The sequence below is a fragment of the Nymphalis io genome, chromosome 28 (genome assembly GCF_905147045.1).
Source record: "Nymphalis io chromosome 28, ilAglIoxx1.1, whole genome shotgun sequence".
Lineage (NCBI taxonomy): Eukaryota > Metazoa > Arthropoda > Insecta > Lepidoptera > Nymphalidae > Nymphalis > Nymphalis io.
In genome coordinates, this window is record NC_065915.1 from 6593224 (window position 1) to 6607616 (window position 14393).

The 14393-nt window shown below is 36.8% G+C and overlaps 1 protein-coding gene and 1 long non-coding RNA gene across 16 annotated transcripts in view; one reads left to right on the forward strand and one right to left on the reverse strand.

The window, feature by feature from the left end:
* LOC126779165 (paired amphipathic helix protein Sin3a) overlaps positions 1 to 14223 on the forward strand; it is a 38027-nt gene extending 23804 nt beyond the window's left edge. For 4 of the 14 annotated variants that reach the window (XM_050503037.1, XM_050503036.1, XM_050503035.1 and 1 more), the window contains exons 10-32: positions 172 to 300; positions 528 to 650; positions 2642 to 2773; positions 3110 to 3200; positions 3413 to 3623; positions 3866 to 4020; positions 4155 to 4301; positions 4944 to 5041; positions 5316 to 5432; positions 5530 to 5706; positions 6113 to 6217; positions 6366 to 6564; positions 7764 to 7931; positions 8714 to 8805; positions 9159 to 9255; positions 9715 to 9827; positions 10096 to 10270; positions 11079 to 11260; positions 11533 to 11670; positions 11907 to 12011; positions 12396 to 12466; positions 12556 to 12667; positions 12773 to 14223. In XM_050503037.1, the coding sequence (XP_050358994.1) occupies positions 172 to 300; positions 528 to 650; positions 2642 to 2773; positions 3110 to 3200; positions 3413 to 3623; positions 3866 to 4020; positions 4155 to 4301; positions 4944 to 5041; positions 5316 to 5432; positions 5530 to 5706; positions 6113 to 6217; positions 6366 to 6564; positions 7764 to 7931; positions 8714 to 8805; positions 9159 to 9255; positions 9715 to 9827; positions 10096 to 10270; positions 11079 to 11260; positions 11533 to 11670; positions 11907 to 12011; positions 12396 to 12466; positions 12556 to 12667; positions 12773 to 13054 (3219 nt within the window). In that variant the 3' untranslated portion in view covers positions 13055 to 14223. Of the gene's footprint in view, positions 1 to 171; positions 301 to 527; positions 651 to 2641; positions 2774 to 3109; positions 3201 to 3412; positions 3624 to 3865; positions 4021 to 4154; positions 4302 to 4943; positions 5042 to 5315; positions 5433 to 5529; positions 5707 to 6112; positions 6218 to 6365; positions 6565 to 7763; positions 7932 to 8713; positions 8806 to 9158; positions 9256 to 9714; positions 9828 to 10095; positions 10271 to 11078; positions 11261 to 11532; positions 11671 to 11906; positions 12012 to 12395; positions 12668 to 12772 lie in introns of all 14 variants that reach the window. The other 10 variants (XM_050503038.1, XM_050503049.1, XM_050503042.1 and 7 more) reach the window with 7 other exon arrangements.
* LOC126779266 (uncharacterized) overlaps positions 1 to 14393 on the reverse strand; it is a 156929-nt gene that overhangs the window by 38371 nt on the left and 104165 nt on the right. The window lies entirely within an intron of this gene.

The window sequence follows — 14393 nt, forward strand, 5'->3', positions numbered from 1 at the left end:
GGAAATTGTTAAATTTATATATATACAGATCGGAAGTAATTAAAAAGAAAAATAAGTTGTCATTAGTCATTCATCGTTTTATATAGAATAAAAAGTAAAATATTTAATATGTATGTAGTTTCAAATGTAATTTTTTATATGTCAATAATATGATTGTATTTTTTTTGGCAGTCCCGTTTCTCCAGGCAACCAGATAAGTACAAGCGTTTCTTGGAGATACTTCATGCATACCAACGAGGTCATAGAGACGTCAAAGAGCCTCAAGCAAAGCAACAGACTGAGCAGGAAGTCTATTCGCAGGTAATAATGAATTTTAAATGATTGATAACTTCAAGTGAAATTTCTGAACAAAATTAATGAATTAATTATGGAAGCAATCCAATAATGTTGGAAATTCAGCAATTTGGCTTGAAAATTAATAGCCACTTGAGTGATTGTTCGTCAGAGTGAATGCGATGATAATTTAAAACTTTGTTACCTACCATTAACTTGCAACTTTTTTTCTAAACTAAGTTTATATTCAACAGGTGGCAAAGTTGTTTGAGAATCAAGATGATCTCTTGGCTGAATTCGGTCAGTTTTTACCAGATGCAAAGGCGGTAACCAAACCCGCACACATACCGCCGCATTCGAGATCACCACCGCCACAGGTTTGTTGGACGATTTGAATTATTGAATTTAACCATTAATTTATGTCAACCATACTTAGTATAGATATTGATCAAAATTACATCGAAATGCAAAATATTACAACATATAATAATAATAGCCTTTATTCAGACACATTTTTGCTACATTTTACATTACTGAAATTATCATTGGCATTGTAAGAAATGTCAACCATCGCTTACATAGCCAATGCGCCACCAACATTGTGAACTAAGATTTTATGTCCCTTGTGCCTGTAATTACACTGACTCACTCACCCTTCAAACCAGGACACAACAATATCAAGTATTGCTGTTTTGCGGTAGAATACCTGATGAGTGGGTGGTACCTACTAAGACGAGCTTGCACAAAGCTCTACCACCAGTAAAATGTAGTATATGTTGGATAGCATGTGTTAATTCTTGTAGGTTCTCTTTTGATCTCAATGAAAGTGTATTATACGTTGCTATGTGGTATACCCGTTTCCAATTAAGTTTCTCGTTTTCAAATTTATCTTTTGTAGGTGTTAAATTGTTTGGAGGGTAGTGGTCGCTTTTCCCGTGGTGACCGGCCGTCTTGGGGTGGTTGCTCTGATTGTTTCGTTCGGTTGGGTACGTTTTGTTAGTTTGTTTTCGTTTCCGGTTGTCGATGTCTATTGGTGGTTTTTTGAAGTTGTTGGCAGTGATAGTGACGTAGATCTACCTCTCGCCACGTAATCCAGCATGTTTGTTTTGCTAACCTTCCTCGGAGCAGGCGTAGTTAAGCAGTTTGGCGATTTGATTGGAGAATCTATATGGTCTCTTTTCCTTTTGTCCCTTTAGTCTTCTTTCGGATCTTTGGTAACCAATTTATCTCTTATAAGATAACAGACTTTGCCCTTCGCTCTTTCTTCCTTCATTTGAGGTAGAAGCTGCTTTCTCTTTTCCAGAACTTCTTTACTAAAATCCTTTTTAATATAAATATCTGACTTGTTTCTTTTTGTTTTTAAGTATTTCTTTTTTTCTTCAATTTGTTGTAAAAGTTACGAGAATAGGACGGATTTTGTTATCACTCTTTTCGCCCAATCTGTAGGCGTTGTTTATTTCGTGTGGGTTGATATGGATGTTCATCTCCTTTCCAATCAATTTTATAATAGAATCGATCTGGGACTCACTGCGATATTCTTCTTTTACCCCAAAGAATATTAGGTTATTTCTTCTTTTTTCTTCTTACATAATTTTTATTTTATCTTGTAAATTTTTTACATCTATTTTCACTCTTTTATTTTCTTCTAAAAGTGTAATGATGATACTTTCCGTAACGTTTTTAGTTACCGCTTCAGTTATTTCCTTTGTTTGTGCTGCCATCTGCTCTTTTAATTTTCCCCAGAAAATTCCCATTTGATTTTCCATTTTTAAGGGTAAATTTCTTATTTAGGTGGCAATATTGGATTTAGTTTGGCAACCCTGATTTATAGTTGTCAACGCTAATGTATAGTTGGTATTATCGGTACTATGATGGCAACTCTTAATAGTCTATGGTGTAGTTGTTAACTTTGTTAGGTTGGTACCTTTGATTGTCGCAGTGGAGAAAGGTATTATTACCTACCCTCTTTGATTAGCGTTAATTTTTGATAGTGATCACAAAACTTTTTCACTGCACTCTTCTAGTAGTTATCTATCTATTACTTATAATCATTGGCCCACTTTGTTTCTTTGTCACTATTTTTAATGTTTATGACAGTTATAACTTATTGTGGTTGGTTTTTCCGTACCATTGAAATTAACTTTGTAGTGAGTACTAACAGAGATGTTTACTTTACACAAGCAGGAACCGGAAAAAAAAATTATAACATATAAACTATATTAATGTTTATATTATTTTATTCGAATTTTATCTTATATATTGTTTTTTTTTTACATACAAACTCATGGCTACGGCAGATGTAGCAATGTCATAATTTAAGATTGAAATGATTATACTCTGGTACTTATATGAGTATTTGTGTGCGCAGACGCCGGTGGCCCCCCGGGAGGAGGAGCGCTACGCGGCCGCGTCCCCCCCGCCGCACGCGCCGCACTCCGCGCACGCGCCGCACGCCCCGCACGTGCCGCACGCCGCGCACGCGCAGCTACACCACGCGCCGGTAATACTTTTATTAATTATCATCTTTAACTATTTCTAGGAGGAATGTTTCAACTTTACCGCTCTGAAGTTGTAGATCATTATGTTATGTGAATTTAATCGTAGTTTCGTATTGCAGTTGAAGCATTTATTAATTTGACCCACTATGGTAAATGTATTTGTTGTCTACTTTACTACATTTATGAAATATGTATATTATAGTATAGAAGTAACAATGAATATGTTAATATTAAAAGTCGTGTCTATTTTTAAATTAAATTACTTTACTTTCTTTCTATTAGTTAATTTCTTATTGTTGCCCATTTTATGTTATTAAACTTAAATTTATCTAAAACAGCCACTCCCGAAGCACACGAGTGCGCCCCCCGCTCCACCACAGCATCACCATCTCAAGAGGTCGCCTAGCTTCGGATCCTCGACTCAAATCGGTGAGTTGTATATTAAATTTGTCAACTTAAGCCAACGTTATACATGGGTCTTGTAAAAAAACAAGTTACTTTGTGTTATACACGGGTTGTGTAAAGAAAACAAGTTACTTTGTTTACACAAAATAGTTTTCGGTTTGAATGTGAATGCAGTTCCCCCATCCACCGATTCGCATGAATATGTGGCTTACGTTTCGATTGGACTTCCGCATTAGATGGGTATTCAGTTCGCGTCAGTAATGAGGTCTGTGCCGCAGCGGGCGGGGCGCCACCGCCCAAGAAGGCGCGCGCGGGCGGCGCGTCACCGGCGCTGCGCGACGTGTCGCTGGCGGACGCCGCCAAGCTGGCCACGGCGCACGACTACGGGTTCTTCGACCGCGCGCGCAAGGCGCTGCGCTCGCAGCACATCTACGAGAACTTCCTCAGGTATGTACTGTACCCACTCACACCTCGACCTTAGTCTTTTAGTTATTAGCCAAACTATTAATATGTGTATATATTAATATACAAAGACAAAACATCTCAGTATTCTTTTGCTCGTTCGTTAGTCAATTTGTTTGTTTGGTAGCTATTAACGAGCTTAAATGTTAACAAAAAATTACGTTAGTCATAATGTAATAACAAATGCATATAATTTATATTTATACTACTTATATTTGAATAAACAGATGCCTTCTCCTCTTCACCAATGAAATTATCTCTTCATCTGAGCTTCTCTGCGTCACCGAGCCGTTCCTCTACCGTCACCCGGAACTAAAGAAATGGTTACAAGATTTCGTGGGTCCGGTCTCACCACCGCACACGCCTACCACTACTCATACTGGTAGGTTAATTGACAAATAACTATTACAATGATGCAAAAAAACTTGCCAAAATGTTTCTTTTGCACTTATAATAATTCTGTGAAACTTTTCCTAGTACGAGTTTCTTAATATTTTACCTGATTATTATTGCCAGGCTACAATAACTTCAGTAGCACAAGCAGCTTACTCAGCTGTGAACGATCCAGGCTCGGGTCAGAGACGAAGCGACATGAGCCTCTCGGGGCATATGGTGCCCAGTTGAGGCATGAAAGACCTCAAGGAGACGCTGCTATGGATATAGGTGAGATTCATAATAATTACACAACAATTAAATTAATAACATTACCCTCGGATGAGCTTACGAGACTTACGTAAAACTAGTTTCCGCACGTGGCTTCGCCGGCATGTTAGGCGGTGCAGGAGTTATATAGCTTATGTCTTTTTATGTGCTGCTGACAACGTATATGCAAAATTTCATGATACCTAGTTAAAATGTGAAAGTATAAAAAAAACGAAAAATATTAATATTAGTTACGGTAGCTATCATCATGGATCTTTCTCTTGATACAAAACATTTTAAAATATAATTTAATTATATTAGAAATTTAAAAATAATTTCAGCAAATATTTTTTATATAAAATTCATTTACTCTAGATATATTTGTTTAATTATATATAGACAAATGATGAAACACATGCGATGTGCTTCGACAGACTGTCAATGGTGATACACGCATGCTGCCTTCCTTCTGATGTCTATTAAGAATATATTATTTCTTCAAAAATAATGTAATTAAAGCTCATTAAAATCGCCTTCACTGTTTTCCATAACAAGTTTCAAATTATACAAAATATCTAGACTATTCAGAATATTTATAGAGTTTTATTACTTGCATTGATGATGTCAAAATATAAATATATAAAGATTATAATTATTTAATAGATCTGTCGACGTGTAAGAGGTTAGGAACTTCGTACTGTGCGTTACCACGCGAGGCAGCTGCGAGACGATGCTCTGGGCGGACGCCGCTTTGCAAAGAGGTAAGAGTAACGTGGAATTATATTAATTTAAGTTTAATGACGTGTATAATTTAAAATAAAGTAACTTAATAATATGTATCTGTTAGTTCGTTTGTTTTTAAAAGTCTTGTATAATCATGCGCTTGTTTGCTACACAACTTCTTCACAGAAGTAAAAGCGGTTATGTTTGTATTACAAAAAATGCGATGGCGACAAAAGTATAATGAATAACAAGTAAATGAGGAATATTGAGTTCACTGATTATTATACACTATGTTGTCATATTTTGTTTTAGGTTCTCAACGACACGTGGGTGTCCTTTCCGACGTGGAGTGAGGATTCGACTTTCGTTACATCGAGGAAAACGCAGTTCGAAGAATATATTTACCGCTGTGAAGATGAACGATTCGAGGTTTATATCATATTGCTCATTGTTTTTTTTTTAATTCAAATATTGAAGTTTTACCAAGTGTTATAAGTTCCTCCTCGAACATCGCCGTCTCTTGCAGCTGGACGTGGTGATAGAGACGAACGCGGCCACCATCCGCGTGCTGGAGGGTGTCCAGAAAAAGCTATCTCGCATGACCAGCGAGGACGCCGCAAAGTACCGCCTCGACGACAGCCTGGGCGGGCACTCGCCCACCATACACCAGCGCGCGCTGCGCCGCATCTACGGCGACAAGGTGGTACGGCACCGCACGCTCTACGCATGCGCGCACACACACACGTACACGAACACGCACACGAACACAAACACCACAGTAGTCGCAACAGTAGTATACAAATTATACAAAAACTCTTTTCAGTTATATAGTAATATATAATTTTGACATTATTACAACAAGCATGCTGTAGAATATTGAAAGGTGTATTTTTATTTTATATATTATTTCTTATATGTTTATTTTATACATTTTATTTTGGTGTAACGGTTATTTACATTCGGTAGTGATGCCATTTCATTTTTTTCAAGTAGAATTTAGTTATATTTGCCATATATTTTAATATATGCTGTAGTTTTCGTGCTATACAATATTTATATATATTATACTAGTTTAAAATATCAAATATTCTAATATTTATTTGTTACAGGCGGTGGACATTATCGCGGGTTTGAAGAAGAATCCCGTTGTCGCCGTACCGGTCGTACTGAGGCGGCTCAAAGCTAAAGAGGAGGAGTGGAGGGAAGCTCAGAAGGTAAGATTTAAATTAAAGTCGTACATAAAAGTCACGAAACTATATAAATTAAAAAAAATAATAATATTTAAGTAAAACAAAAAAATAAATGGAAAAAGATTATGCGTTAGTATTAGTCGATCGGAGTCTGACGAGTTTCGTGCCGCAGGGCTTCAACAAGCAGTGGCGCGAGCAGAACGAGAAATACTACCTGAAGTCACTGGACCACCAGGGCATCAACTTCAAGCAGAACGACCTGAAGGCGCTGCGCTCCAAGTGCTTGTTCAACGAGGTGGAGAGCGCCTACGCCGCGCGCCGGCCCGGTCCGCATCTCGTGGCCGACTACGGTCTGCGCACGCGCCACGAAGGTAACCAGTGTCATATTAATTCAGTCAATAATAATTTTTTTAACGTGCATATTATTTGTTTATGCAGTGATTTGTATTTTTTATGAATAGAGTAATAATTATGATTCTTAAAACTCATATTGAAGTCCAATTCATAATAATTAATAGTTTGGTTAACTCGACTATATATTGTATATAAACATTAAATTAAATAAAAACTCGATACTAAATGATGACCTGAGACAAATGATGAAACACATGCGATGTGCTTGGACAGACTGTCAGTGGTGATACACGCATGCTGCCTTCCTTCTGATGTCTCATACACAATCATATTTTATTAATTGCTAAACTAAGGTAGGTTTTACTGGTAGTAGAGCTTTGTGCAAGCTCGTCTGGGTAGGTACCACCCACTCATCAAATATTCTACCGCAAAACAGCAGTACTTGGTATTTTTGTGTTCCGGTTTGAAGGGTGAGTGAACCAGTGTAATTACAGGCACAAGGGACATAACATCTTAGTTCCCAAGGTTGGTGGCGCATTCCTATCCTCGCCCGCCTTCCTATTCTATAAAAATAAAAAAAACTAGGGACTGGCGCATTGATGTATTACGTATACATGATTTGGGGTAATCTATACATTAATATGTATAAGAGAAAGTAACAGAATTGAGTTAAGTCGAATTCTATCAACTATTATTTCTAAAAAAAAATTTTCTTCATATTTTATCAAGCAATGCTATTGTCGCCCTCAGAGTCAGGGTACAGTACAGTACAGTAACAGCCTGTAAATGTCCCACTGCTGGGCTAAGGCCTCCTCTCCCTTTTTTTGAGGAGAAGGTTTGGAGCTTATTCTACCACGCTGCTCCAGTGCGGGTTGGTAGAATACACATGTGGCAGAATTTCGATGAAATTAGACACATGCAGGTTTCCTCACGATGTTTTCCTTCACCGAAAAGCACGAGATGAATTATAAACAGAAATTAAGCACATGTTAATTCAGAGGTGCTCGCCCGGGTTTGAACCCACGTTCATCGGTTAAGATTCACGCGTTCTTACCACTGGGCCATCTCGACTTGAGTCAGGGTAAAAAGGGATATTTCTTACTTCTCAATCATCGTCACTTATTTTGTTAAAAAGTACAAAAATATGTCTACCTGCAATTAAACCATTTATGTTAAATACATTGTATCTATTAATAAGGTTTCTTTATTACGACAGCGATCAAAATCGTTCGTGACGCAGCAGAACTGTTGATCCACCACGCGAGAAGGCAGACGGGTATACAGAAAGCTGAGAAGCGAAGAATTAAACAACTACTACGGCACTTTCTTCCCGATCTGTTCGCCCACCCCCGGCAACCATTGTCTGATGATGAGAGAGATGAGGGTATGTCTCAACTATTTTATATTAATATTTATAATACTATAAAATTGTTTCCTTATCAAATTAGTTACAATTAAATAAAATTTAAAATATTGTTTATATATAAATATACACACATATGTAGTCAATATCGCGACGATTTGTACCTGTGTGCATGTGATGTACCAATATTATTGTTACTTAAACTAAAAAAATGTGTCTATTTGTAATATTGTGTGAGTATATTGAAATTAAATGATAATTTTATTCGATGAAATCGAATTCACCTAAAAATTTATAATCAGGCCTTGAAAATATTGTTTGAATTATAAATACACGATAGTATGAATGGATAAATATTTACGATTTTCCTTTGTTGACAAAAACAAGATCAAGTTTTTATAATATAAATATAATAGTGCAGCTCTAATTAAAAGAGCATAATACTTAATTTCAGATATTTGTAATAGTACGAAGAGTAATTAATGTCATAGTTATGGAAATTTATATATATAGACAAATGATGAAACACATGCGAAGTGCTTCGACAGACTGTCAGTGGTGATACACGCATGCTGCCTTCCTTCTGATGTCTATTTAGAATATATTATTTCTTCAAATTATTATAATATGTCGATAGTAAATATGATATAAAAAATATATTCGGGAATTGAACATGCGAGGTGCAATTAATTTATTAATAATGTTTATAAAAGTCAAAATTTAGGATTAATTTTTGAATTATATGATGGGTGATTTTGATTAGAATTATATATCGATTTTATAGCATTTTAAAATTGTTCTAGAAGAAAAAGAAGAGCCAAATAGTCCAGGCAGTCCGAGTCCAGATCAGGCTGCTGATGATAAGGGAGGGAGCGTCAAACAAGAGAAACAAGAGGTATGCTGATTAATTTTCAGATTAATTAAAATAATTATCTATTAATGACCGATCTTTCAAAAGGTAATTTGATTAATGATTAATTCGTCCTAAATATCGTTACATCGATGAGTATCATTCAGATACACAAGAAATAAAAATCAAGGAATATAAAATGGTAGCTTTTCTTTTGTTTGGATATTTAGATTATTTTTATAGTTTTATTTCGGTCACATGTTTTAGTTAATACAACATGTTGAACTATTTACTTTCTTGTGGGTTTTTTTTCCTGAAGAAACTACATTTCGATTTGGTTAATTTAATAAGATTGATAGTAAAATAAAATTTATTCTGATGTTGTTGTTATTCCACAGTCGTCAGAGTCCGACAATGCGTCTGACAAAAGCAGTCGGAACAACAAAAACGACAAGGAGAATAAGCCTAAAAACAACAACACAACTGACAGCAAAGGTATGTAATATGAGTGTGTAGTGTGAGTGTATAGTTTTTATCGATAGAGCTCTATGCATGCCCTCCGGGAAGGGTATATAATCCACGTACTAAGTATTCTGATATATTTTTTTAAATAGGATAAAAATCAACAGTAATTGAAGATGAGACAAATGATGAAACACATGCGATGTGCTTTGACAGACTGTCAGTGGTGATACACGCATGCTGCCTTCCTTCTGATGTCTAAAAATATTACATAAATCATATGATATATCACAAAACAGCGAGATAAATATTAAAAGAATATAAACATACACACATATGTACGTAATAAATAACCAAATAATAGAATTGAAAATGATATTGATATATAAGTGATATATTCATCACAGTTTTGAGTTATTTCAATAAATATTCTGTGTAATATATTGAGTGTTGAAAGTAATTTTATTAATAGAATTTAAATTGCTAATACAGAGAGCACAAACTCCATCAAACGTAGCAGCAGCAATGAGGATTCTGCCAACATGAAGATTGATTTCAAGAGTGATCAGGATGTCGAAGATGATTATAGAGATCATCCATCTAATGTAAGATTTATTTTATTATATATAACTAAAGTCAATAAAGGAAAATGTATAAAGGCAGATTAACTTTGCTGTCTCTGTTGCATTAACTAATTATAGATTTGAAATAAGGTATTTAAAAAATATATATAAAAATAAGTTTAAATTCGTATTATTACACTTTTGTTATTCAATTATTTTATTTAGCATTTGCATAATATGTCATCAAAACCAGCCCAAATGCAACACACGCTAGCACACGCGAACGCAGACTAATGAATCCCCACTCCAGGAGGCGCGCTTCGTGTGCACGTCGTCGTGGTACCTGTTCCTGCGCCTGCACGGCATCCTGTGCCAGCGGCTGGGCGCGGCGCGGCGGGCGGCGCTGGCGCTGGCGCAGGCCGAGACGTCCCGCGCCGCCGGGCGCCCGCCCAGCGTGGCCGCCGCGCTGCGCCTCAAGCCTTCCAGTGAGTGCCACTTTAGCAATTATTATATTTATTTATTATAATATCAACACCATAAATAAATACAATTGAGTCTTTAAACATAACGTTATTATACAAATCAAGTTCTCCTAAATTATAGGTGTTACAAAATATATCAACATTTCGAATTAACAAATAAATAATAATTTTAAAAATTAAAATATTTATAACAATTAGAAAAGACATTAACAATTAAATTATTATAAAATTATCACTTGATTGGTATAAAATGGATAAAATATAAATATCTGAGAACATTTAAATTTTTTAATATTAATTATTTGATTAAAGGCAAACAAAAGTAAGAGGTACATTTATAAAGAAAAAGATATTAAAAACAAAAAATTATACATTATTAATGAGGAAAAATAAAAGATATTTGTTTACGAAACAGATTCAAATTGTCATTAAAAATATCTATTAGAAGAGTTTCGTTTGACACTTTCTTATGGTTAATCATATTATGGAGCGTTTTGTAGATATTATTAAAATCGATGATTAGCATTATAATTTATTGGCATTTGACCGGGGATTATTTGTAGCAGGCTTAATGACAGAATCAATAAATCGGGCTCTAATCTTTACTCTATTCCCACGCCACGCGATATTAACATTTTTACAGCAATGCATGCATTAATCCTCTTGCTTTTTAAATATTTTTTTTTGAGATCAAACATAAAATTTCAACAAATATAAATTTAGTAATATAGACTCAAATAAAAATGAAAAATAAATCAAGAAACACACGCAAATAAATTAATAACATAAATAACGTTTAACATTGTAACAGATTTACCGATGGAGGCTTCATCGCCAGCGGAATACTACAACGCCCTTCTCGAGCTGGTGAAGGGTGTGCTGGACGGAAACGTAGATGCGAATGCGTACGAAGACGCCGCGAGAGAGATGCTCGGCATCAAGGCGTATCCCGCCTACACGCTGGACAAGCTGGTGTCTACAGCTGTTCGACAGGTCAGTCTCCTCTTGGATCTTCCGATGTTTTTTTGAATATCTGTAATGTAGGTAAATATCACATTATATTACCATTCGTTCTATAACTAATATAAATTAGTAACATTTAATTATTGTCGATGTGGTATTATAATATTATCAGATTCAAGCAAACAGCATGTTATTGGAAAAATGCGTTTGAATAAGATCTCCCCGAATATTTTTATATATGTAACAAACAATAATGTATGCATTTAGTGCCCTTAACTTATGGATACATTACAACTACACAGCTGCAGCACTGCGTGTCGGAGAGCTGGTCGTCGCGCGCGGCGGAGCTGGCGTCGCGCGGCATGCGCGGCTCGGCGGCCTACGTGCGGCGCGCGCTGCGGGCTCTGCGCGCGCACCACACCGCCTTCCTCGTCAGAGTCGTGAGTGTCTCGCTATCGTCCTACACTACCTTCTCCTGATCGGATCGTTTCTTCACCACCGAGCAAAAAAATTATATAAAGACATCATTAAGCATGTGGAAATATAGTTGTGAATCTTTAAAACAATAGTCGACAAAAATTATTGAGTTAAATCTATGATGTATACAAGTCCGGTTTAATAAAAGTCGTATATTACATTCAAAAAATTGTGTACTAATTTATTATATTTTTAATAGTATGGCGGGGATGATTGTAAAGTGACGTTTGAGTTACTGGAGGCTGCGGGCGAGGGTCACGCTTCGCCCCACCACGATTCCTCTAGACTATCGCCCACTAACCAGGTAATTCATTGAATATTTAGTTTAACATTTATTGTATTTAAATACGTGTTTAAATTATATTAACAATATTTATAAATAAACTACTTTAGGTGAAATAAATATCATTTTTAAAGGACAGATGTTGTTATTTACATCTGTCTAGAAATATATTAACAATGTCACAACTGCTTCGTTTGTCAAGTGGCCGTCTCGTATATCTCGAATACGCATCTCGGGTTTAGTCAACTCATGTAACTGAATTTTTGGCAAAGCTGACTCAGTAGTTACTCACGAAGTTTGCATTGTTAAGCTGTCATGCTTCGGTCCGCTCATGATACCGGTCGCTCCCCATCGGACCCCGAGATTGCACCCGATAGTGTGAGACTAACCGCCGTCCTTCCGCAGTCGCGCAGCCGCGAGACGAACGGCGAGGCGGTGTCGCGGCTGGCGGCGTGGTCGCTGTACGCCGAGAGCTACGCGCGGCCGGACGCGGGCGGCGCGGGCGCGGCGGCGGCGCGCAACAAGCCCGTGTTCCTGCGGCGGAACGCGCGCCGCGCCGGCGCCGCGCCCGCGCCGCACACGGCCAGCGCCGCCGCCGACTGCGCGCCCGCCGTGCGCCGCCGCAAGCCGCCGCGCCTGCACGACCACTCCGAGTGCACGCTCGCCAACACCATCCGGTCAGTGGCACACACGTCGAATGACGATGATTATACTAATTGTGATTGGTATTCAATAATTGTTGAAGTATAGTAACGACGTATAACGACTGCATCCCTCCGCAGGCTGGTGGCGTGTCGACCGCAGCAGCTGTACCGTGCGGGTTGCCTGGCGCTGGCGCGCGCGTCGCACGCGCGCCTGTCGGCGGCGCGGCGGGCTCGGTTCCGCGCTTGGCTCGCCCGTCGCTCGCTCGCCAACACTTAGCCAGCCCGCGTCACGTGCGAGGAGGCGACCGGCGCGCGCGACTGTCCATACTGAAGCGACACTCGATTAACATTATTGAAATGAACAAACTCGAAATCTTGAAAAAAAAGCTGTCAATTTATACTGAATCGTTTTTCTTCTAAGAAGATAAAAGAGGCTCTTTCTACCGTCTCACCTATTATTGACCTACTGACTGACCGACTTTTCCTAATGTTTATAAGAAATCTCAATGAAATCGAATTTCTTTTACTGATATCAAAATGTATCTTCAATGTAATGTTTAATTTGAAATGTCAATTGAACAGTAATATAACTAAACGACAGTCGCGGCGCAACGGACGCGGCCCGAATATAAATTAGATATTTATTGAAACGCTCTGTTCGTCCGTCACATGATATATTTTGTTATGCATTCGATGTAACGTTTATTATTTTGTTAATGTTGATTCTATTTTGTAAAACACTATGGGTTTTTTGTTTATATACAGTGTTTTAACGAACGAAAAGTATTTATAACAACAAAGTTGATTTAAAAATTGGTCAAATTGTTTAACTGTTTATCATCTAACTTGTTATATAATGTGGAGTTTTGACTTTACGACTTAATGAAGTTTTTTTTTTTATTGTAACCGAGTTAGCCTGATTTTAAACTAAATTGTGGGTTCAATCTAGTTTTCACGTAATTTGCTTATGTCATTGTACTATTAATGATTATAAAATAACTTTCGTTCGTTAATATACAACGATAAACCAAAACATTTTATAGTTTATTGTAAAAAATTAACAATATTGTAAAAGTTAATTTGCAATTTCATTCGTCATGTTATGGTTCGCTATTATTTCGTATTTAATGTAAATATATTGTTTAAAAAGTTTTATTTATATAATAAGAACAACCAAAAGCAGTATTTATCGGATGGACAGAGCGTGTGAATGGAATCGGTCCACGTGAAGGAATACAGGGTAACTCGGTAACTGTATTGACTCAAAAAAATAAAAGTTAAATGTATGCTAAAGCATAGCTCAAAATTTTTTTGGACCGGTTTCATAATCTTGCGCCTAGGTCACGTTTTAGTGACCTAGGACGCCTAGGGTATAGTTTTGACCCTGACTACATGATTAATGCTTTTCAGAGCATCTGTAAATAAAACTCTGAAATAATTAGTCCAGTAGTGTGTAAAGATCTCTTTTAAAAAGTACAGCCTGTAAATATTTTGACAGTGATTTTAGAGTTTAATTGTTGAAGAACCAATCTTGTTAATTCATATAAAATGACTTGTCGAAAGGAATAAATATTATTATATTTATAATATTATTGCATTTTTATTTCATACCTCATCTTCTGTATTTATTTAATATAATAAACTTCAATAAATCTAGACTCCGAAGGTTTTTGTCCGTAGCTGAATTTCAAAACATTATTATGCAATGATGTTCATTGATATGTGTTCGTGTTTCACTTTGTACAGAAATTTCATCCAC